This window comes from Chiloscyllium plagiosum, chromosome 4 (genome assembly GCF_004010195.1).
Source record: "Chiloscyllium plagiosum isolate BGI_BamShark_2017 chromosome 4, ASM401019v2, whole genome shotgun sequence".
Classification (NCBI taxonomy): domain Eukaryota; kingdom Metazoa; phylum Chordata; class Chondrichthyes; order Orectolobiformes; family Hemiscylliidae; genus Chiloscyllium; species Chiloscyllium plagiosum.
In genome coordinates, this window is record NC_057713.1 from 98430834 (window position 1) to 98455930 (window position 25097).

Genomic DNA, 25097 nt, shown 5'->3' on the forward strand with positions numbered 1-25097 from the left:
CACTTGGAGTTGCTACTTTTAAATTTACATTGATAAACAGAGACCTAGGTCCACTTACAGAAAATGCATCTTTTAAAAATAAGTACAGTGTAATTGAAAGTCAATGATTGCCTGTGACAGGTGCTACAGAGTGGAGCATTCTGATAAATACTCAAATGACGTTTTACTGGAAAAAAATAGGAAAGTTGCTAAGGTCACATCTCAGAATTTTTTTTTTGGGTGGGGGAAAAGAGATGGGGCTGGCTATTAATTTCAATTTTCTAATGGTCTTTGGAGAGGTAAAGGCAAATGAGATAAGAATGATGAAGGGCATCAATGAGGTCATACTGAAATATTTTGTGTAGTTTTGGTCTCCTTACCTAAGAAGGGGCTTATTAGCTCTACAGGGGAGTAAGGTCAAGACTCACTAGGTTAGTTCCTGAGATGAGGTGCTTGTTTTATTAAGAGAAATTAAATAGAGTAATACGGCATGGCATGGGTCTAGTCTATGTTTCCTGTAGTTTAAAGGAATAAGATGATATCTAGTTGAAACATAAACTATTTTGGGTCCTGACAGGTTAAATGCTGAAAACATGGTTCCACTCTTAACTGAGAAATCTACAACATAGGGTTACAGTCTCAGAATAAAGGCGTCAACTATTTAGCACTGAGATGAAGAGAAATTTCTTTATTTCAAGGGTTGTGAATCTTTGAAATTCTGTACCCTGCCCCAACCAGGAGTTGTGGATGCTCAGTCATTGAGTACATTCAAGATCGAGGTTGGTACAAAGGGAACTAAGGAATATTAAGACTGTGGGAGTGGAGGTCAAAGATCAGCCATGATCTTGCTGAATAATGGAGCAGGATCAGGAGAATGAATGGCCCAGTCCAGCCCCTATCTTTATGTAAAGTATCCCTGAAACCAATTTGTATAACATCAGCAAAAAAAGTATTGATGTAAATGTTGTAGTTTTGTGTACTAATATACATTAATCTACTTCATGACTATAATCTGATATTGGCACAGAAATTGTACTATCCCACTAAAGGTTATGTCTCAACTTAATGTGACCACAAATGCAGTGCCATGGTTTGAAACACATCTTGGTGACATGTAAAATCTTTTAACACACCCTCTGTACTGAGAGTGTAAATTCACATATTAAAAATAGAGGGATGATGTAAATAACCAAATAAGAACAGGTGCTGGCCACACATCCTCTGAACCTACTCTGTCATTCAATAAAATCTTTGCTCATTTTTGGCCTCAAAATTGCCTTCTTATACTATCCCAATATCCCACGATTGCCTCTGGATCCAAAAATCTATTGATAGCAGTCTTGAATATACTTAAAGACTGGGAATTCATAGCTTTCAGGGGAAAAGAATTCCAGAGATTTGCTGAACAATAAAGCAGACACAAGAGACTGAAAAAAGATCATTTTCCTTATCAGAATTCTAAATGACTGAAACTGTGACCCCTGGTTCTCGAATCTCTGGACAGGAGAAACAGCCTCTCATCTTCTACCTTGACAAACCCTCTCAGAATCAACTTTTACTTTAGATGTAACTGGTAATTTTTAAATTTTATTTTTTTCTGGGCATGTGGACATCACTGTTAAGGCGAGCATTTGTTGCCCATCCCCAATTACTTTTGAAAGGGTGGTGTTGAGCCACCAACACGGTAGCTCAGTGGTTAGTGCTGTTGTCTTACAGTGCTAAGGACCTGGGCTTGATTCCAGCCTTGGATGACTGTCTGTGTGGAGATTGCACATTCTCCCTGTGTCGGTGTGGGTTTCCTTCAGGTGTTTTGGCTTCATCCTACACTCCAAAGGTGCGCATGTTATGTGGATTGGCCATACTAAATTGTCCAAAGTGACCAGGAAATCTGTAAGCTAAGTAAATTAGCTGTGGTAAATGTAAGGTTATGGGGCTAGGATACTCTCCAGAGGGCCAGTACAGACGTGATGGGCTGAATGGCCTCTTTCCGCACTGTATAGATTCTACGAGTTTACTTCCTTGAACGTCTGCAACCATTTAGCACAGGTACAAATGAATGGCCTGCTAGGCCATTTGAGAGGGCAGTTAAGAGTCAAGCATATTGTTATAGGTCTGGAGTCAAATTCAGGTAAAGTTTGCAGATTTCCTTCCCAACAGAGGGGAACTCAGGAGGGTTGGACAATAGATAATACATCACTGATGTTTAAAAATAAAGAGAGAATAAGTATAGCACAGGCTCAAGAACAGGGAAATCACATCGATTTAAAGTGAACATATGAAATGAATCTCCAAAGTGGTCAATGTGGAAAGAATAAGTATTAATGGAAGTGAGCAACAAAGAAGGATGATTTTGGAGACCAGTTAGCTGAGCGAGCTTTGTTTTGGATTCATGTTCGTCTTGTGTATCTGTCTACCGCAGAAAAAACACTGACACTGTGTAATCCCAAAAAACTGCAGTTACAAGCAGAAAACATTCTGGCAAAAACAAAGACAAGAACCTTCCTTCCGTTTAAAGAAGGCCATGTTTCTGGGTGAAAGAATGTATTTGACTATTTAAATTAAAAACTTAATTCTTAAGTGACATGCAAGGTTATAAATTCGCAGCCTGAATTACATAACGCCCATACACAATGAGGCTGGAAAGCACAATGTTTGATGTGTGGAATGAAAATGGTTTACTAGGTTCCTGGGATTTTCTGTCAACATTCCTTCACTATACACAAAAAAAAACTTACCCTCCTACCTGGAAACCCAGGTGGTCCAAGCGGACCGTCCACACCTCTTCGACCCTGAAAAATCGACATTGTTAAACACCAACATCTTGCTACAGTACATGCAAATGTACTTACCACAGGCCCCGCTGGTCCTGGTAATCCTATAGGACCATCTTTACCAACAGGACCCTGGATCAAAAGTTGATTTCATAGGTTATTTACTGATTCAAGCAAGAGAGATTTTTTTGTTATTGTTTACAAATACATATTTGTGCACACGTACATGTTCCTGGTCACAGCCCATTCGCTTAATTTCCAGGTTAAAAAAAAATTTCCAGTGACAAATTACATTTATATAGCACCGTGGAACACCTTAATGTGCTTTTTGAAGTGTAGTCACAGCTGTAAACGAAGGAAAGACTGAAGCTAAATTTACTGCAGAACAAGATACTACAAAAGCCAGTGGGGTACTGACCCGATTAACTTTTTTTTCTGAAGTGACTTTGGTCAAAAGATAAATTTTGATCAGGATGCAAAGGCAGCCCTACTATTGCACTTATTTCAAATAGTTTTAATGGAATTTCGTTCACCCAAGCTAGCAGACATATCCTTTTTTTGTAAATATATTTACTATCAAAAAGAATTTGACATTACAAAAATATAAATTTATGGAAAATATAACAAATGCCATAGAGTCATAGAGATGTACAGCATGGAAACAGACCCTTCGCTCCAACCCGTCCATGCCGGCCAGATATCCCAACCCAATCTAGTCCCACCTGCCAGCACCCGGCCCATATCCCTCCAAACCCTTCCTATTCATATATCCATCCAGATGCCTTTTAAATGTTGCAATTGTACCAGCCTCCACCACTTCCTCTGGCAGCTCATTCCATGCACGTACCACCCTCTGCGTGGAAAAAGTTGTCCCATAGGTCTCTTTTATTTCTTTCCCCTCTCACCCTATAAAAAAATTACAATACAACTACTGTCTACTAACTACTAACCTACCCTATAAAACAAAACAAAACCAAACACTGCAAAACAACACGTATAAATAAGTAAGTGACTAAAAAAAACCGAACACTCAAGGACACAAAATAAACAAAACAACAATGCTCGGCACAAAGCTCCCAAACAAAAAAATGGGAGCGTTGTATATATACTCATATTAACTCAGGAGTTTGCCCTTTCAGGGCCCAGAGCTCAGCAAACCTAACCATTCTGGTTAAACAAATGCCTGAGTTAAGAAAGCAGACAAATCTGTGTCCATATAACTCAAAAAAGGCTGCCATGTCTTATATGTTGCGTGGTGCACCATATTTGTAAAAGAAAATCCAAGGGAATGGACATGTCCATTTTAACTTCCCATAGTACCTCCTCTAGTGCAGCATTCCAACTGGAACTTAAGAGATCAACCCTGGATTCTCTGCCCAAGACTCTGGAATGGGAAGTATGACTTGTATTCATATCGGAATTTAATTACATGGTTAGGAGACCTCAATAAACTATCAACTTTAATACATAGAGCATTACACAATCTGAACAATTTGTAGTTCTCAACATTCCCAGTCATGAATTTCCACTTGGCAGAGGAAATGCCTAAAAACATCCCTTTCTCAAGTATTTTTTTTGCAATATAATCTGCAATGTTTCTAAGTGCTAAATATCATAAATCATCACTAGAATGATTTTCCTTCTCCATCATGATACACAATTAGCAAGTATTCTTGTTGAGCTAATGTTGCGAATGGATTCAGTGACCTTTTACATTTCTGATCTACACTGGCTCTGGTTAAGAAAGTTTTGATTTTAAAATTCTTATCCTGGTACTCCAATGGCCTTGCCCTCCCCTTGTCTCAATCACCACCAGCCCAGCAACTCTGCAAGATCTCTGTGCTTCTCCAATTCCAGTCTCTTCAGCAACCCTGATTTTAATCACTCCACCATTTGTGGCTCCATTCTGGAGTCGCCTCTCTAAACTTTTTTTAGCTCTCTTTCTTTCTTCAAGACATTGCTCATAAACTTTATGTTTGACTAAACTATTGGTCAACTGTCCTAAAGTGACACTATTTTAAATTTTGCTTGATTGCGTGCCTGTGAGGCTCTTTGGACTATATTATTATGTTGATATAAATGCAAGTTGTTCAGAATACACAGAGGGATGGTGTAGGAGGGGTACAAACAGGTTTTAAGTTTTGCTGATACTATAATATCGGCAATATTAGATTAGACACCCTTCCCAAGATACAGTGATTTCAAACTGATCCCCTGGATGACTGCAACAGCATTTGAGTACAAACATTCTACTGGAAATATAGAAGTGAGAAGTTAGAAGTTCCCAAACTATGGGTCATAACCACACAGGAATTTGGCATTACTGACTCTGAGGCAACAATGATAGCCGTGGAGGTAAGACTGCTGCAAGACCCCTTTAAGGATTTGGGATGTCTTTCTGTCAGTGAATAGCTTAATCATCTGTTCCTCTAGGCCTGATTGCTGCTAGAGTGAAAGAAATATCTTAGCATTAGACCCAACGATCCTTATCATGTAACATTTCTGAAAAATATGAACTGTGTTGAATTTATGATTTGAAAACAAATCAATTCGGAACAAAGCTAATGGTCTCCTGATGAGTCCATTGGTTTCTCAACAATTCCAAGTGGGGGTTATTTTTAAAAACTGAATGCTACACAATGCACCCAAAATTATAGAGATGGATGGGTGGGGCTTGCTGGGTGGGGACAGACTCTGCCTCCAGACAGTGGAAGAAAAATCCGCAGCAAACCCATGGAGCAGGAAGTAGCCTGCTCTGCATCTATAATGTGCTGTGAAGGCAAGGAAGTGCCAGTGAATTGGATTTCTACCTCTCCCTCTGGAGAAATCAGCCAGTCAATCACTAGCTCACGGTAGGGACGCTGGAAATACAGGCAGGTCCATGAAGAGGGCTCAGTGGAACCTTAGACCCATGTATTTAGGAGGCATTAGCCATAGAGGATTTGCTCACTTTAGGGAGGGGTATTAGGTTTTGAAGATGATTTAGATACGAAGGAAGGGAGGTATTATCTTCTGAGGCAGTTAGCATGGTTGGGAAATGGGAACCCTCCAAATATAGCACACCCTCTTCCATCTTGCTTAAAAATTGACCACTTTTGCCTGCCCATGCCAACTATATTATGCTGTAGACAGGTAATATTTCAGTCAACTGAGCCTTTAACCAGCTCAACTCACCCTTAATTTTTGTAAAATACTTTGGGCAGGCTGCAGATTTTGGCACACCCCCATGCACATCCTGAGAATATGTGAAAAGTATGTACACAGTTGAGAAAAAATATTCCACTAAGTTTAATCCTTTAAAAATCATCAATAGTTTCTTTCTATTTCTGAAAACAATTGTGATAAGGTGCTATGTAATGATATCTCAGGGATACCTACATATGTAAAAAGTCATTAACATGTTCTAAAACCCTGCCTGACTGGAATGGCTACCCAAAATCAGTTGATAGTTTAATATTGTATCTGAATATTATACATATAATTGTGGTCTCATTAAAATCTGAAAGGTAACCAATGGTAACAAGTTCAATTCAAAACTGTACAGGGTGAAATTCGACTTTGTGGCAGCACAATTGGTGACAGGTACCTCCCAAAACCTGACTTTCTTGCCCGTTTGCTCTCAGTTAAAATTGTCTAGCACTGCCTCCCAAGGTTAGAGGCTGTAAATTCACCTCTACTGCTTCCAAAGTTCTGCTGGGTTAAGGGTTCTTGTATGACACCCCTTCAATGATCAACCAGCAAACACAATCATGTATCCATTTCATTACTCAAACCTCAAAAGGATGACAATGTTGACTTGGTAATTACTAGTGGTATGTATTATCTACTTCCTTAGTCTTACCCTTTGACCTGGTGAACCATCGCGTCCTGGTCTCCCTTGCCCTCCTGGCATCCCCTGGCATGTGAAAAAGACAAAGAATTAGATGCTGTTGCCAAATGTTCATGTCTAACTTGGAAGGTTATGGGATTGAGTCCTGCTCCTGGATATGGCAGCTGGAATGTAGTCTGCAGCAGTGTGTGGTTATGCACTCTGGCAGAAAGAATGGATGAGCTGAACTTAAATGGAGACAGACTGCCAAAAGCTACAGAACAATGGGATTTGGAAGCTGTCATGTATGAATATTAAAAAACTAGTTTCCAGATTCAGTGGGTAATAGGGAAGGCAAATGGAATGTTGGCCTTTATTTCAAAAGGAATGGAATATAAAATGGGAAGTCCTGCTAACCTACACAAAGCACTAGTTAGACCACAGCCGGAATGCTGTGAACAATTTTGGTCTTCTTATTCAAGCAAGGATAGACTGACGATGGAAGCTGTCCAGGGAAAGTTCATTAGGCTGATACTAGGTATAGAGGGATTACCCATTAGGAAAGGTTGAGTAAGTTCCAGAGAATACAAAAGTGAAAATGTTTTGCTAAACTTTAACAAATGGATCCCAAATCTGAACATCTGAAGCATGTGAGGGGGAGGGTTAAACAGAAATTGGGGGAAGAGAGAGAGAATAAGGGGCTCAGAAATAAACAAAGTACCAAGGCCCAGGATTTCTCTCCCTTACCCTGGAGCTAACACTGGGTTTTAAAATCGACACCATGCATACGGCTGCAATACTTCCTCTGCTCCATCAGGAAAATAAAAATTACAATCATAACTTTTAAAACACAATGTGTTTCCACCTATAACTCCAAAGTAATTGGGATTGAATATGCACAGAGTCTTATAACATTACAAAAAAAAAAGAGGGATTTCTATTTATATAGCACCTTCCACACATTCTGAATATCACAAATATTTTTTCCAGTTAATTAAGTACTTCTGAGGAGTAGTCACTCTCATAATATAGAAAATGCAACAGTCAATTTGCACACAGCAAGCTCACAGAAGCAGGAGAGATAAGTGACCAGATCACCTTTTCATTGATGTATAAAAAAATCACCCCTGCTCTTCTTCATATTAATGTCTTGAGATCTAATTTACCTATTTGAGAGAGAAGGCAGGTCCTTTGTTTAATAAGCTCATGCAAAAGACAGTACTCCCTCAGTCCTGCATTTTCACGCAGGCCATCTGGATGTTGTGCTCATGTCTCTGGTGTAGGACTTGAAGCCACATCCTCCTAATTCTGATCACGATAAGATATTGCTTTGCTGGCATATTGCTTATTTTAATATTACATGAATGCATAAATAACATTTAGCTACATGAGCCATGTTTTAGTATGTACTTTAGCACGACACTGGAGTTCCATCACTGTACAAAGCATTGTGTTCAAGGAAGGATAGGACAAGTTGTTACAGAAAAATTGACTACAAACAGATTGCATGACATTTACCAACTTGCTGGTCAATTACTCCTTTCTTAATTTTGTTATAGTAAATGCAAGGACCTTTTGTTGAAACAAGTACAGCAGCTTCTGTAAAATGAGACCAGCAATATTTCCTATTCAAATCAGGTGCCGGCAGCCACAGGATTCTGAAAAGACAATGTGCAAACACAAACACAATTGTTCTATCCTTTCAAACAAATTCACACAGAAATGTTTCAGAATTAATCTTCTCCAAGCATGTGGAAAGAAAGTTTCAACATAATGCAAGTTACATAAATGGAATACCTTCATGAAGTATTACAAATCAAATAGTTTATATTAATAAATAACACACCAAGTAGCTACAGGACATGATCAATGACTTAATCTCATACCTGGTGGCCGAGAGGACCGAGAGCTCCTTTCTCACCTTTTTCACCAGTGCTGCCCTAACAGGGTTAATAAAGACACCATTCAGACACGAACTTTCAGCTTTATGAGACACTAATGGTATAAGTGGGTAATTCCTCCTTGACTTATTTCCAGTGACATTTTGCATTTTTACACAGAGTTATTTTTAATTTCAAATATAATAGTATAATTAATCCTGCACAACACAATACAATGAAAACCATGCTGCTCTGTAAGAGCAATTAAATTGGAGTGTAATTGCTTAGATGCATGGGTCAGGGTCATCTCAGACAAACTGTTCCCAAATTACACCCATTCCCCCACCCCTAATATTCTTTGCTGTGTTTAAAAGTATCAGGCATTAAATCAAGTGGACTTGTGATTTGCCACAGCTCTGATTCATTGAAACTTGATTAGCTTCAATCCCAATTCATTACAAAATCAATTAATTAGGAATCCAAAGTTCTACTGAAGAGTCATATCAGACTCAAATATTAATGGTTTCTTTCTTGACAGATGCTGCTAGCAGTGCTTACTTTCTCCAGGACTTTCAGTTTTTAATATAACTAAGTCCAATTAGCTGTAAGCTTGATTTGCGAAGAGAGCAAAAGGCTCAAGATCTTTAAATGATGAGCCCGATTTGCTATGAAACCCAACTCACAATGAGCCAGTTTCACCAGCAGCCAGATTCAGTACGAGACCAATTGGCCATGAGCCTATTCTGCTTTGCTGCCCAAAGATCAACTTCACACCCAATCAGTTCTAACAAGAGAAGTCTCAAAAGCCTTTGTTGAACACCAAGCTGATTTCACACAAGTGCTGCTGTGCAATCCATTCCTGGATAGAGAAACACCATGAACCCACCGGCGGTCCCTGAATGGAAAGTCCACTTGGTCCTTGGGGTCCAGGTTGACCCTGGGGGCCAGTAGGTCCAATCTCACCACGGAGACCTTCAGATCCCTATCACAAAGTAGAAGGTGACATACAGATACATGTATATGAGCCATTGATGTTAAGTAATTGAATAAGGCCGTCATTCGTGCGCATATTGTCATGCTAAACTCTTGGCACTGAACATGTGCAAGACAATTGGATGCAGAATTCAGTGCTTATTAAAATTAACTTGCTGCAAAATTGATTGCTCAAATATCAAACCATCATCTGAGTCAGTGACATGACCAGAATAGTTTACCCCACAGTGTAGAGCCATTTAGGAGAACAATCATGCTGTTCTTTTGATGACATGGGAATTTTTTCAAAAGGGAAAAATGTGAACTCCATTCATTTCATGTACTTCTGTTAGATTTGGGAAGAGATCTCTTACCCTTTGACCTGGTTCTCCCTTCACTCCTCTTGGGCCTCTCAAACCTGGGCCACCCTGTAAAATACACATTAACTTGACATCTGAGCAAACATATATCATACACGTTTTTGTAAGAAACTGTGAGTGCTGCACATCTGAAAGAAAAACAAAAAATGCTGGAAGTACACAGCAAGCTCATCAATATTTATTTTCAATTTACACAATAGTGGCAGAATATAAACAGATCTTTCTGCCAGACATATCTATGCTATTGCTAAAGCTCCACGTAGCATCTGCCCAGCAGTCTTCATTTCAGACTAAAGCATACCCTTTTATTCCTTTCTCCCTTAGGTATTTGTTTAACTTCCCCTTGAATGCATCTACACTATTCATCTCAAACATTGCCTGTAGTAGATCACATTCTCAATTTGATTCTCCTGAGTTCTTTATGGTTTGATTCGTGACTATCCTATCCTAATGGCCCTTGGTTCAAGTCTCTCAAATGAAAACATTTTGTACTCTACCAAGCCCTTTCTTAATTTTAAAAACTGATCACTCCTCAGCCTTCACTTCTCTTGTCAAATCAGGTCTAGCCTGTCCGATCTTGCCTAACAGGTAATAAATAACCCTTTAGCTCTGGCATCATACATTAAATCCATGTTGCACATTCTCCAATGCCGTTATATTGTTTTTATAATGTGCAAGCTAGAATTGTTTGCAGTAACTCCACAGATGATCTAACCAAGGTTCTATACAAATTTAACATAATCACTCTGCTTTTTTAATTCTCTCTCTCTAGAAATGAGCCCCAGCACTTTGTTTGTACTTTTATAGTCAGCAATGCAAGCTATGTAATTATTCATGAATAGGTCTGCTGTGCATATCCAGTATTTTACTGGTGACCAGAGACCACAACAGGTTGGTTACAAACACCTCACCAAAAAGGAGAACCCACAATGACACCTGTTAATGACTCATGTGGTCCTTCTGCAAGAACCTGGCTCTCAAGAATTGGCTTCTTCTGTCATCCTTGTGAAGGCACCTCCACCTGAAATGGATTTTTTGCTCCGTGTCTTTTACAACTTGAAGGATGATGGAACTGTATTGTGTAAAGGATAGAAGGAACAACACAGCAGTGACCTGACACCATGTGTTTTCTGTCATGACCGTGGGGTAAGGGGGAACAGAGTTTATGTGGACATTCCTCCTCACAATAGCGAATCATCAATCTCATCTTTGCCCTCTTGTGGGAATGTAGTGAGTGGGGTTCAAGCTCTGATTCACAGCGACAGAGCCAAATTGGAGGAACATGGCAGACTTTGCAGTTCTCCTGTTACACTTGCTGGACGGTCTATGTTGGAGCTTTCCACCTTCAGAGAGATGGATGGATGGATGGAGAGCCAGACTTCAGAATATAAAGGCTCATTATGCACTCTCATGATATTCATGACATAGATTAGCATAGTGTCCATGATGGGTCGTATCCCAGATTATCCATCCATTTTGAGGAAGAATTCACATTTGTATGACACCTTTTACAACCCCACAACATCACAATGGTCATCACAGCTAACAAAGTAAAAATCTCTGAACTTGCTACACTGATCTGATGTAGGAAGCACAACAGCTAATTTGTGCACAGCTAACTCCCACTGACAGCAGTGTATCAAATGGTGAGTTAATCTACTTCAAAGGCAGATATTGCCAGGGCAGTGAAGAGAAAACTCCCTGTTCGTATAAAAGACAGAAATTGCTAGAAAAAAATCAAGAGGGCTGGCAGCTTCTGTAGAGAGAAAGCAGACTTAATATTTTGGGTCCAGTGACCTTACTTTAGAGCTTTGAAATAATGCCATGGAATCGTGTGTATCCACACGAGCCAATGAGGCCCTCAGTTTAACATCTCATCTCGCATTACTCCTTCATCACTGCACTGCAAATGTTAGCCAAGATTGTGTGCTCAAGTCTGTAGAGTTGAGCTTGAACATAACTTTCTGACTCAGAAGCAAAAATGCTACCAAATGATTTGTGACTGACCCCTGTGTGATTAGATGGGGAATGAAACAGGTCATTTGGATGGTTCCAGTACTATAAATAAGTGCAATGTAAAGTGTATAAATTATGGTTAAATATATGCAGTTTTTTTATTCACTCATGGGATGAGGGCCTTACTTGCTTGGCCAGCACTTATTGCCCATTCCTAATTACCCAGAAGGCAGTAAAGAGTCAACCATCTTGCTGTGGGTCTGGAGTCACATGTAGGCCAGACCAGGTAAGGACATTAGTGAATAATGGGTGTATTCATGGATAATGACTTGATCACGTATAAAGAGACATCTGTCGATACTGGTGATGGGTTGTACATTTAGGAGCAAACCTAGGTAGATCACTGGTTTCCTCCTTCACCAACTGGCTGTCAAAAATGTAACATTCAGCACAATACTGTCCTTCTGCAATTCCACTATTCTAAATAGCCAGATCAAAGCAAAATACTGCGGATGATGGAAAACTAACACAAGCACAGAGAATGCTGAAGAAGCTTAGTAGGTCTCAGCTATCTGAGGAGAAAGGGACAGAGTTAATGTTTCAAATTGGGCATGACCCTTTTTCAGATGCTGCCAGACCTCTAAGTTGCTTTAGCATTTTCGGTATTTATCCCAAGCTTCCAGGTTGGACTGCATAAGAAGTCACATTCCTTGAATTTCCATGTGATGTTGTAAAACAAAAATCATCAAACGTTAATATATTTTGAATAAAAAAGGTGAAGATACAAAGATCCAGATGTCAAACATAAATTGCTGAAGCATTGCTCATATTTCTCCTAACGTTACTCCAAGTACTTGATGGGATTACTGTGTAATAGTTGCTAACAGGGAATGATTAGCTTCTTCTACAATTTTATAGATTCCTATCGTGTTTTTATACTGTCTACTGACTTCTAGACTGTATCAGGATATGCACATTTACACTGCTCACCAACTAATTCAAACCTTATGCTTCAAAAAAAAGAGGGTGCTTGCAATATAATGCTTAAAACAATATAATAAAGTAGTAAAGATACTCAGAAATGAGAAAAAAATCACTAAGAATTTAGAGCACTGGAACAGTAATTTAGCATAACTATTCTATAACTGTGTTCATATTCCACACAAACTCCTCCCTTCATCTGATCAATGTATCCTGCTATTATTTCTCAAGTGCATTTTAACAAGTTTCTATTAAATATGTCTATGCTATTCCCCTAAACAATTCTCCTGTGTTACAGAGTCTCACATTGTCACTACACTCCAGAGAGAGAAGCTACTCCTGAATTCTCCATGGTTTCATTTGTGGTCATCTTAAATCTATGATCTTTTCATTGCCCATGCTGAAATCTCATTTCTAAATCTGGTGTATCAAACCCTTCAACTATCTTAAAATGTTCAATCACATTTTTGACTAGAGAGTAAAGGCTCAGTCTGATCAGCTTTCATTGTTACAAAACTTCCTGCTATTTTAATCGCATTCACAGCAGCAGCATGTATAGGCTGTGATTGTGGCCAGACCTGGAGACTGCAGGGTCAGTGGAAGATATTAGTGAGGACATCCCTGATACTCTATGCAACCACCTGTTCCCATACTGTGGACTATTCACATTGAAAGCCCACCCTCCAGCCTGTGCAGCCCAATCGCCCACTCAATGTGCAACAAGCTAATCAGATTGATTATTCCTCTTAATGATTTTGGAGAAGATTTGTAGCTCAGGTTAATGATAAGACTGTAAGTTAGCTCGCTGAGCTGGAAGGTTTGTTTTCAGACATTTGTCACCATACTAGGTAACATCATCAGTGAGAGGCTCTGGTGAAGCGCTGGTGGTATGTCCCACTTCTCCAATTGTAGGTCTTTGTTTCTTAAGGCGGCCGATGTCATCTCTGGCTCTTTTTTTCAAAGGACGGTAGATAGGATCTAAATCAATATGTTTATTGATGGAGTTCTGGTTAGAATGCCATGCCTCTAAGAATTCTCGTGCATGTCTTTGTTTCATCTCCCTAAAATGTGTGTGTCATCCCAGTCAAAGTGGTGTCCTTCTTTATCTGTGTGTATGCAAACTAGTGAGAGTGGGTCATGTCTTTTGGTGGCCATTGGTGTTCATGTATCCTGGTGGCAAGTTTCCTGCTAGTTTGTCCGATGTAGTGTTTTTTTTTACAGTACTTCCATGGTATCTGCTGGTGGTTTCTAATGGATCCTTTAAGTTCATTAGTCACTGATTAAGTGTGTTGGTAGGTTTGTGGGCTGCCATAGTGCCAAGGGGTCTGAGTAGCCTGGAAGTCATTTCTGATAGGTCTTTGATATAAGGTAATGTGACTATAGTTTTTGGTTGCATTGTGTCTGTTTGTTTGGGCTTGTTTCTGAGGAATCGATGGATTGTGTTTATTGGGTACCCGTATTTCTTGAAAACATTGTATAGATAATTTTCTTCTGCCTTTTGTAGTTCTTGGGTGCTGCAGTGTGATGTAGCTCATTGAAATAATGTCTTAATGCAGCTCCATTTGTGGGGGTTGGGGTGATTGCTTCTGAAGTTAAGTATTTTTGGTCTGTGTTTGTTGTTTTTCTGTAGATGCTGGTTTGAAGCTCTCCACTAACTGTATGTTCAACTGTTACATCTAGGAATTCTTAGAGACGTGGCATTCTAACCAGAACTCCATCAATAAACACATCGATGTAGATCCCATCTATCCTGATTATTTACCTGGTGTGGCCTAGTAGCTTTCAGTTTGAAACTAACCTTCAAGCTCAGTGACCTAACTTACAGACCTATTCCTCTTAATATTCCTTATTTGGAGGTCAAGGGTCCTTATCACTTGTTTCCATCTGGATGCTTAAACATCTCACCTCACTGATGCAGGTGTCTCCAGTCATATGTTGCATCCGTGCAGAATCAGAAAGTTGCAGCTCCCAGTGTCATGAGTGATATCTCTATCACATCTCTCCCTTTACCATTTCTGCTCCAAGGAATACAATCCTAGCTTCTCCATTCTCTCTACAGAACAGAAATCCCTCATTCCTACTACCATTCCAGAAATTTTCTCTACGCCATCTCCAAGATCCTGATATTTTTCTTGAGATACAGTGCCCTGAACTGGGCACAATACTCAAGGGTACGTCTAACCAGGGACCTACTAAAATTTAGCGAAACCTCCTTGATTTTCTACTCCATACCCTGATGAATAAGGCCCACCATCCCATTTATGTTATTAACTGCACTGAGTACAGGCTACAGAAACATTGTGACTAATGTAAAAAGAAAGAGATGGCCCACAATTTAACAAATAAGATCTGCTTTTGAGTTCAAGAGTGCAGCATTTTATCTAGGTAAAGCTTTGCAAATTAAGTATCGCATCTTACGGGAGGTCCCAGGGGTCCAGGTGGTCCTTTGCTGTCTTGAGAACAAGTGCAGGCATGTGGAAGAGCTGGGCAATTGCCTTCATCCCTCTGTAATAAATCACATTGTGATTAATCGTACGAACAAGGACAGGCAGGTAGAGAGCTTCTTTACCTTTCAGTCTGATCACAACAGTAATACCTTCGCCTGAATTATACACCCAGGGTGAGCTAACCCACGTTAGCATAGACTCTGGAGGTGAGTCAGCTGCCCAACCTTTTCCTTTGCCAAACTGATACAGTTCATAATTGTTATTTTCTTTCATAAACAAAATCACAAGTTCAGTTTTTTACACAAGCATGACAAACTTGCGGCATGAGTCATTTAGTCAACCACCCTAATTTCCCACAGAACGTTACCATTTTGTGGAACGTTTGTGTTCCATATAAAGTGATTTTTGGGGCATCCAATATGTTGAGCTGACATGGACCTGGGACATGCAAAGTGGAGCAAATTACTACAGAAAGGGGTAAAGCATTGGAAAAGGTTCCAGGGCTTTCCAGTGAATTTGAGCTTTCTCTTTTTTTGCAAACCTTCATGACCTTGGAAACCCCATTTAAATATTCTGGGTGACTGCTCTTTAACAAGTATGAGAGAAGCAAGACTCTCTCACTCCAGGAGGTAAAAAACTATTTTCTAATCAACTGTTCACAGATGTTATGACACACCTCTGGAACATGTTGGACTTGAACCCTGCCTATTCCTGCTTCATAGAGCTGGTCGTCAATTGAAGGACAATAGATCTGCGACACACTGGTGGCCACTGCCAGTACTGCAGGGAAGAAGGAGCATGCTCCTAAACTCAGTTATGTCCAAGGGCTTGCCTGGGCCTGATTGACGAACCTCAGCACCTGATTGTCAGACCATGGTGCAATGGGTGCCTTGGGGAATCATGTTGGAGAGGACAGGGACCAGGAAGTGGGGTGAGGAGGAAGAGTGGATACTTGGAGTCAAAGTTGTGGGGCAGGGATAGGCACTTTCAGTTGCCAAAGGGACCCAGGAAGAAGCTATCCTTCGCAAATCAGCAGCTTGCAAGGTTAAATGGCAGAAGTCACTGGCCACTTAATGGTCCCAATTGGGGTGTGGGCAACACACTCTCTGCCATCCCTCCCAACCATAAAGTTGTGGCAAGGCAGGTGTGGGTAAACTTGCCAACAATGGCACAGCATCCTAATTTACTGATCCATCTAATTGTTTTCCTGCCTGCGAATGAGCTATTAAATCCATTGCTTTATGTATCACAATATCGACACTCCTAACCACTCAAAACCACAGGGTCTCTTCCATCAGGTTGCAATCAGATTTATCTATTGAAACATACAAGGTCCTGAGGGGGACTTGACCAGGTGAATGTTGAAAGCATGTTTCCTCTTGTGAAGGATACCAGAACTAGTGTAAAAATAAAAGGTTATCCATTTAAAACAGAAATAAGGAAACGTTATTTTTCTCTGAGAAGGTTAAGAATTTTTGGAATTCCCTTCCTTAAAAGATAGTGGATGCAAAATCTTTAAATATTTGTAAAGGTAAAGATTGATAGATTCTTGATTAGCAAGGGGTTGGAAGGTTAGTGGGGAAAAGAAGGAATGCAGAATTTCATTTAAAAGCAGATCAACCATGAGCTTATTAAATGATGTAGCAGGCTTGAAGGGCTGAGTGGCCTTCTATTGCTCAAGTATACACTCTACTCATCCCCCACAATTATTCCAGGCCAATGTGGATATTTTCCTCCAAGCAGTTTAGTTGAGACATGTCTACAAGATCACTCTGACCTTGAATGCTCTGTAAAAATAGCCTTTTGTAAAAAAAAAACACAAAACCAGCACTCTGCAGAGATATGATGCTAGAAGAAAAATAACCAAGTGTCCCTTTCTGTTCTTTGACACAGCACAATATTGTAAAAGGATTGGCAGGAACTAGGGAAGGCTCCAATAAGATGCCAGGTTTATATTCATCATGAAAGTTAAGTTTTCTTTCTCTCATAAGGAGAGAGCTGAGGGGTGATGTGTTAGAAGTTTTTAAAATTATAAATGTTTCCACTAATGGGGGTGTGTGAAACTGATGATGACCAAAATGAATAATCACCAATAAATTCAATTTGGAGTTCAAGAGAAACCTCATTAGCCAGGGAGTAATGAGAATGAATGCATTAACACAGGGAATGGTTACGGTGAATAAAGGATAGCTGGATGAACAAAATGGAGAAAGGAAATAGAAGATAAGCTCGTTGAGCAACATGAAGTAATTTAGGAGAAGGCTTGCCTGGAGTATTAAGAGTAGAACAGGTGAGTAGGGCTGAATAGCCTTTCTCTGCACCATAAATTCTTTGCAATTCTATTCAGTGTGGGGAAACTGAGCAGAATGCGATTGATCAGATCACAACTTGTTGCAGTGACTTTGCAACGTCAACAAATGGTTTATTCTTGGTTTCAGCTGTGCCAGGACTAGGGAGAGGAATGATGGACAAGTGCTCTGAAAAAACTCCCATCAGCAAGTCACCCTTTACTTATAAGTGAAAAGTACCTGACACTGACCCAGCTAGCATAGAGCTAGCTCTCAGACTAAACAGAATCCCTGATGCTACTGTTTATATATATATACTGACAGCCAACATATATATATATAAATACTGACAGCCAGGGCTCCCTGATTGGAACAGATTAAGAGCCACAAACAGCGAATTCATATTCCATCTGGCTGACCTCATTACTATCACTACAGGGTATTGCATGTAATCACTATGTTGTAACCTTCACCAAAGGGATTTTCAGTGGCACTAGATGAGAATCTGATAGAGTCAAACTCAATTCTCCGTCACACTTCACCCGCACTCCTTTAATAAATCCAACAGGAAATTCAAGAGAAAACCCCCACTCCCATTCCATTGCTGCTGTTCTCTCTCTAGATTCACACATGAAAAACTAGCAAGGCACCTGAGAGCTGTCATAGTCCATAGAAACAGAGAATGATGCAGCACTGAAAGAGGCCATGTGGTTTTGGTCTATGGTGGGGATGTGTCAACTCTTTTAAGAAGCTACTCAGTTAATCCTGCTTTTACCCATAGCCCTGCAATTTTTCTCTTTCAAGTATTTATCCAATTCGTTTTGAATGTTACTATTGATCTGCTCCCACCATCCTTACGGCAACTCATTACATCAATTCACTGCTCAAAACAAAAATCCCTATCCCTCTTCTGGTCCTTCTGCCAATTAGCAAAACAGCAAGATTACTAACTTCCATTTACAAGGAATGTTGGGAAATAACACAGTATAAATAAGATAAATCATCATGACGTTTTATTGGAAATAATAAACATGTTCTCCCTGTTGTAAACATCAGCAGCCTTTAAAATTAGAATTTTGAAAGTTGGAATGCATTGAAAGTTATTTTCACAAGCCTACAAAGACGTGATTTATTTTCTCAATGAGTGGACTTGTTTTTCTTTCTCTCCTCATTGCTGGTGAACATTCACAATGCTATGCAGGCAATGACTCAGGGACTAAAGCTGAACTCAATCCTGATCTCCATGAATCATCAATATGCATCTATTCATGACTGATGAATCTGGCCACAATATGTTCCCCCTACCACAGACATTTGTTAGAAATCTGTTGCTGCATCAGCTTAGCATTATACAGAAGGCCATGTTCCTGTGGGAAATTATTATACATTGCCTGAAGATTGCCTTCAGAAAGTGTCAATTCCTCTCGGCCAGGACACCTGGCTTCAAATCCGACCTATGTTTCACACCATATCTGAAGAGGTTGATTAAAAATATCTACACACAAAAATCTTATATTCCAGCTATTTGCAGACCCTAATTGTAGAAAGGCCACAGGTGAGATAGTGGCCTGAACTAGCAAGCCCTAGAAGTCAAGAAAACTTCCCTGGGTGGACCTGTTCAAATCCTACCATGTAGCTGACAAAATTTACATTCAATTCATGAATGAAATCTGTAACTTCAAACATATCTCAGTAACAGTGAAAATGGTTGTTGCAAAACCCATCTAGAGAAGGAAATCTGCCAACCTTAGCTAGCATACATGTGACTCCAGGCCCATAGTAACATAACTGACTCTTAACTGTGCTTTGCTCAGTTCCAGGACACAAAGGTGAACAACAATGATGGCCTCACCAATCAAACCCACATTCCATGGAAGAATTTTAAAAATTGGCCCAGTGTACTCATGCAGACATTTTGAAAGAGCTATCCAACTAGTCCCACTCTCTTGCCCTTTTCCCATAGCCCTGCAGATCAGAGTGAGATCTGTAAAGGCTGGATTAAATCTCACTGATGGCCTGCAGCACTGGGATGACTGCACATGATGTAACCCAGAGCAAAAACTCAGGTCAAAGTTGACAGCACACATTTGACACTACTGATTAGCGAAAAAAGGGCAAAACCAACTATCTATGTACCCCTGAATGTGCTAGCCCTCCCTTGCTTACACAGAGATTACTCACTGACAAACAAAATAATCAATCAAATTGGTTTCCCAATGGCGGACTGAATAATTCCAATACTCTCTTGGTCAGCTTCTTCCTATACACTCTCCAACAACTTGAGCTCATCCAATATGCTTTGCTGCATTAATAACATGGGATTACATTTCCAGATGCTGGGGGGTCCTGTTCCATTTGTCAGCTGTTAATGGCACAACCTGTTTAATGCAGCCACCTGCAGAGCTCTCTCTATTTTGATGCTGCTTGGGAAATGAGGGGCGGACAGGAATCCACAGCTGCAGCCTGCTTAGACCACATACACACAAAAGGGAACCCTTGGAGGATTCTTAACTCCAACATCATTCAGCTTTTCAATGAGTGAAAATAGTGGACAGTTAATTTTTACAATTCAGTAAATGGAAACCTCTGTATTTCTATCACAAAGTTTAACTATTGTGTTACAAACATGGATTATAGAAACCACAGGATGATGGTAAACTGATTTAAAACCAGACTTGTATTGTGTGCAAAATTGGACTTCATATTATCGGGTGAATTTCTAGCTTTAAGAAGGTATTTCATAGATTCTAATGAAATCACTGACTAGAAATATCACAAATGCAGAGGTGGAAAATTGGAACTCAAAACAGAATCTGCCAGAAAAACTCAACAGGTCAGGTGGCAGGATTAATATATCAGCTCGATGACCTTTCAGTTGAACTAGGGAAGGATAGAAATGTGACAGGTTTTAGGCAAATCCAAAGGCAAGGGAAGTGAGAAGGAAGAAGGACAAAAAACTCTATGATAGAATGAAGGGCATTCTGCTACAGGAAACATTAAACTTGAAAGCATGCAGAAAAAATTTAAAAGTATGTTGCCAGGGTTGGTGGGTTTAAGCTATAGGGAGAGGTTGAATAGGCTGGGACTATTTTCCCTGGAGTGTTGGATGCTGAAGGATGACCTTAAAATCATAGTTTTATAAAATTATGAGGGGCATAGATAGAGTAAATAGCCAAGATGTTTTTCCCAGGGTAGTAGAATCCAAACGTAGAGGGCATAGATTTAAGGTCAGAGGGGAAAGATTTAAAAGGGACCGAAGGAACAACTTTTTCATGCAGAGGGTGGTACGTGTATGGAATGAGCTGCCAGAGGATGTGGTGGAGGCTCGTACAATTACACCATTTGAAAGGCAACCGAATGGGTACATGAATAGGGCCAACTGCTGGGGTTTTAGGCAAATCCAAAGGCAAGGGAAGTGAGAAGGAAGAGGGACAAAAAGCTCTATGGTAGAATGAAGGGCATTCTGCTACAGGAAACATTAAACTTGAAAGCATGCAGAAAAGGTTTAAAAGTATGTTGCCAGGGTTGGTGGGTTTAAGCTATAGGGAGAGGTTGAATAGGCTGGGCCTATTTTCCCTGGAGTGTCGGATGCTGAAGGATGACCTTAAAATCATAGTTTTATAAAATTATGAGGGGCATAGATAGAGTAAATAGCCAAGATGTTTTTCCCAGGGTAGTAGAATCCAAACGTAGAGGGCATAGGTTTAAGGTCAGAGGGGAAAGATTTAAAAGGGACCGAAGGAACAACTTTTTCATGCAGAGGATGGTGCATGAATGGAATGAGCTGCCAAAGGATGTGGTGGAGTCTCGTACAATTACACCATTTGAAAGGCAACCAAATGGGTACATGAATAGGGCCAACTGCTGGCAAATGGGACTAGATTAATTTAGGATATCTGGTCAGCATGGATGATTTGGACTGAAGGATCTGTTTTTGTGCTGTACAACTTTGACTTTATGATAAAACGGATGATGGTGAAAGGCAAAAGGAGATGGTAATGGAACAAGTAAAAAAACTAAACATGGCTCCATGTGTCTCAATGCTTCTTTCCCCATTATATGCTTGGTCTGTTCAGTCAGTCCTGCCAAGAAATTCAATATGGAGAAAGTGAGGACTGCAGATGCTGGAGTTCAGAGTGGAAACATGTAGCGCCAGAAAAGCACAGCAGGTCATGTAGCATCCGAGGAAGGGGAGAGTCGACATTTCAGGCATAAGCCCTTCATCAGGAATTCATTCCTGAAGAAAGTCAATATATCCACTCAAGCCAGAGGAAGCATTTAAGATATACAAATCAAAGACCTATTGTCTTTTTAGACCAGCTTGAAGGAAATCACAACACAAATGGAGGGATGTGACCACATTAATTTCCCCTCTCTGGTATAAAATTTCACCCAACACATCGTCGTTGCTGCACATTCAGATGCTTCTTGACCTATTTTATGCTTAGCCCTGACTGGAAGAATGTAGGCTTCAGACAGATTGCAAGGCTGGAATAGAATGACCCAAATTTCAATCAACTCAAGAAACAAGGTAAACAGAGTCAGTAACAGACATGAACAGTCTCCATTACCTGAAGAACATGCTCTGCCCACAGGTCATTCAACAAAATTTTGTCGTAAATTTGTGCTTTTTAGTCTGATTATTAATCTGTTCTCTTTATGTAGTCGTTCATTGATTTTTAAGGTTATTACAGTGAAAGAAGCTCAATCAATTGAAGAACTGGGAAGTTTAGGATAAGCACCATTCAAATGCCCAGAATTATCTTCATGACTCCAAATTATAAATATCTACAAATCCAAGGATAGTACTTGTACTGAAACTGTTGCTATTTTATTTTCTACTCACCAGTCCTGGAAGTTCGCAACACTTGTCCCTGTTTGCAGTGGAAGTCGAACAGGAGATATCAAATCCTTGCAGTTGAAACTGACATCAAAATAAAAGAATGAAAGGTGAACATTCATGAAAGATCAAGCACATTAATAAGGATCCCTCAACCAGCCTGTGAGAGACCATTCCTGTTGCTCCTTGTCCACAGGAGGAAAAGGCTATCAACCCCATGAAGGAAATATCTCTGGGCTGCTTCTCACTGCTGGCTTCCAGATCCTCGGCAACCCTTTGCAGCAACAGAGTATTTTAAATGAGGCACCCAATTGCACTATGAGATCCTGTTTAAAAACCTGTTAATGAAGTGTCCTGTCTCTCCATGTTGTTAGAAACAGCAATGGGTCTATGTCCAATGGGTTTGATCTGTGTTTCAGGCATTTGACAGTTTAATCTATTAGCGATTTTTGAGAATTTTGAGAGTTTAATCTGTTGACTGACTTCCTTCTGCTTAGTAGGATTTAATAATGATGTCCAAATCTCCAAGAACTGGAGTTGGGTTGAATTGATAAAGGTGACATAGATGTAGCAAAGTTGACAAACCAAGTTCTGTTCAGTCCTGCCAAGAAATTCAAAGTATCTACTCAAGCCAGAGGAAGCATTTAAGACACACAAACTAAACGCCCATTGTCTTTTTACACGGGCTTGGCAGAAATCCCAACACAAATGGAGGGATGTGACCACATTAATTTCCCTCTCTGGTATAAAATTTCAAGATGAGCTTTCACACAACACATCACCCTGCTGAGCATTCAGATTCTGCTGTTGCAATACAACATCCCACACCACCCTTTTATCAAGTCAACAACTTGGACTGATCCCAGATTGTGTGTTGTGACTTGACTCCAGGAATAGTCATAGCTGAAACATGTGACCCCAGAGTCAAACCATTAGATAGAGAAATGTGCATTTTAGTTTAGTAAACAGTGAATTAAATATTTGCTCTAAAGCCAGCCAAACATGAAGGCGTAGTGGTCTAACAACATTATTGAGCATCACAGTCAAGGCCAGCATTAACTGACCTTCACTTAATTGCTTCTGAGCTGCCTTTTGGGACATTGCAGTCTTTGTGGGTAGTTAGTTATATTCACAGTGCCATTAGTGTGGGTAATCCAGGATTTTGACCTAGAAGTAAAAAAGCTGCAATATAGTTTCAGGATGATATGTAGCTTGGAGGGAAACTTGCAGGTGGGGGTGTTTCCACTGCCTTTGTCTATCTAGGTGAGGGTGGTATCAAAGAGGTTGTCAAAGGAGCAAGTTGCTGCAGTGTATCTTGCAGATGGGACACACTGCCATCACTGTGTGCTGGATAAATGCTCAAGGAGATAGGAGTCATGATTTGGAGATGCCGGTGTTGGACTGGGGTGTACAAAGTTAAAAATCACACAACATCAGGTTATAGTCCAACAGATTTAATTGGAAGCACACAAGCTTTTGGAGCGACGCTCCTTCATCAGGTGATCACCTGACAAAGGAGCATTGCTCCAAAAGCTTGTGTGCTTCCAATTAAACCTGTTGGACTATAACCTGGTGTTGTGTGATTTTTAACAAGGAGATAGGTGTTGTGTCAATCAAACAGGCTAATTTATCTGGATTATAGTGGAATTTATGAGTGTTGCTGGATCTACATACATTCGGGCAATTGAGGAGTATTCCATCACACTCCTGACATGCGCCTCGTAGACGATGAATAAGCTTTGGGGTGTCAGAAGAAGACTCACTAGTTGGCCTGTTTTGTAACCACAGCGGATTTTGTATACAGCCGATTACAACCAAATTAATGTAGGTCAATGTGAAATTGGAAAGCTCATTCCTCACAGTCAGCTTTGGAACTAGACTGCTAACATCTAAATGGGATGTGTAACAGTTACTGAAAAATAATGTGAAGCAGAATAAATTTACAGATTAACTATAGCGAAATTATTTGCATATTTCATATTCACATATTCAGTATTCAAAAGGATTTCTCGACAGTCGTGTGATGTGCCATTGAACAAAGTGAGTGCTTGTTATATTTATCCTTATTTTATTCAAAAAAGACTTTGAAAAGAAAACACATCAGTACCAAAACCACTTTTGAAGTGCAGTTTCTGCTGTACTGCAGGAGCCAATTTACAACAGCAAGATCCCTTCAACTGCAACAAGATAAATGGTCATGTAAACTGCTTCCAATTTGTTAGGTAAGGGATATCTATCAGTTAGACCCGAAATCTTATGTCTAACCTGAAAGGCAGCACTTCCAACAGTGCTACATTTTCTCAGTACTGCATTGTCAGTCAGCCTCAAACATGTGTTCAAGTCTCTGGAATGAGATTTAAACCCACAACCTCATAACGTAAAATCAAGCATGCTCCCCACTGAGCCATGGCCAGTAACTTTCTGTATACTGGATTTGTAACTCAACGCTGTTTAGCCTGATAACAATTGGATTGAGCAGAGGTTTGTATAACAGTGCTATGTTTACAAAATCTGCCTGCTGGTCACCATTTCAAATTCTGGCAACTGTTTAAAGCTAAGCTATATCGTTAACAGTACTGAAGTTGTTTTGCGCCCAGAGATGAATTACTGAGCACATATCCACCTCATCACTAAGATCATGGAATACCACATCTGTAACTTTAAATGTATCTGGCCTTGCTTCAGCTCATCAGCACCTGCAGGCTGCATCCATGTCCTTGGAATTGATTATTCCAATACGTTCCTGGTCAGTCTCCCATTGTCCACTTGACATTAGCTTGAGGTAATCCAAAACT

At 40.0% G+C, this 25097-nt stretch overlaps 1 protein-coding gene across 6 annotated transcripts in view; it reads right to left on the reverse strand.

Annotated features, from left to right (window-relative positions):
* Positions 1 to 25097, reverse strand: part of col14a1a (collagen, type XIV, alpha 1a) — a 225881-nt gene that overhangs the window by 36184 nt on the left and 164600 nt on the right. For 4 of the 6 annotated variants that reach the window (XM_043688690.1, XM_043688687.1, XM_043688691.1 and 1 more), the window contains exons 35-41: positions 22309 to 22386; positions 15146 to 15232; positions 9785 to 9838; positions 9325 to 9420; positions 8445 to 8498; positions 6592 to 6645; positions 2829 to 2882 (exon numbers count right to left, since the gene is read on the reverse strand). In XM_043688690.1, coding sequence (XP_043544625.1) covers positions 2829 to 2882; positions 6592 to 6645; positions 8445 to 8498; positions 9325 to 9420; positions 9785 to 9838; positions 15146 to 15232; positions 22309 to 22386 — 477 coding nt within the window. Of the gene's footprint in view, positions 1 to 2714; positions 2769 to 2828; positions 2883 to 6591; positions 6646 to 8444; positions 8499 to 9324; positions 9421 to 9784; positions 9839 to 15145; positions 15233 to 22308; positions 22387 to 25097 lie in introns of all 6 variants that reach the window. The other 2 variants (XM_043688689.1, XM_043688688.1) reach the window with 1 other exon arrangement.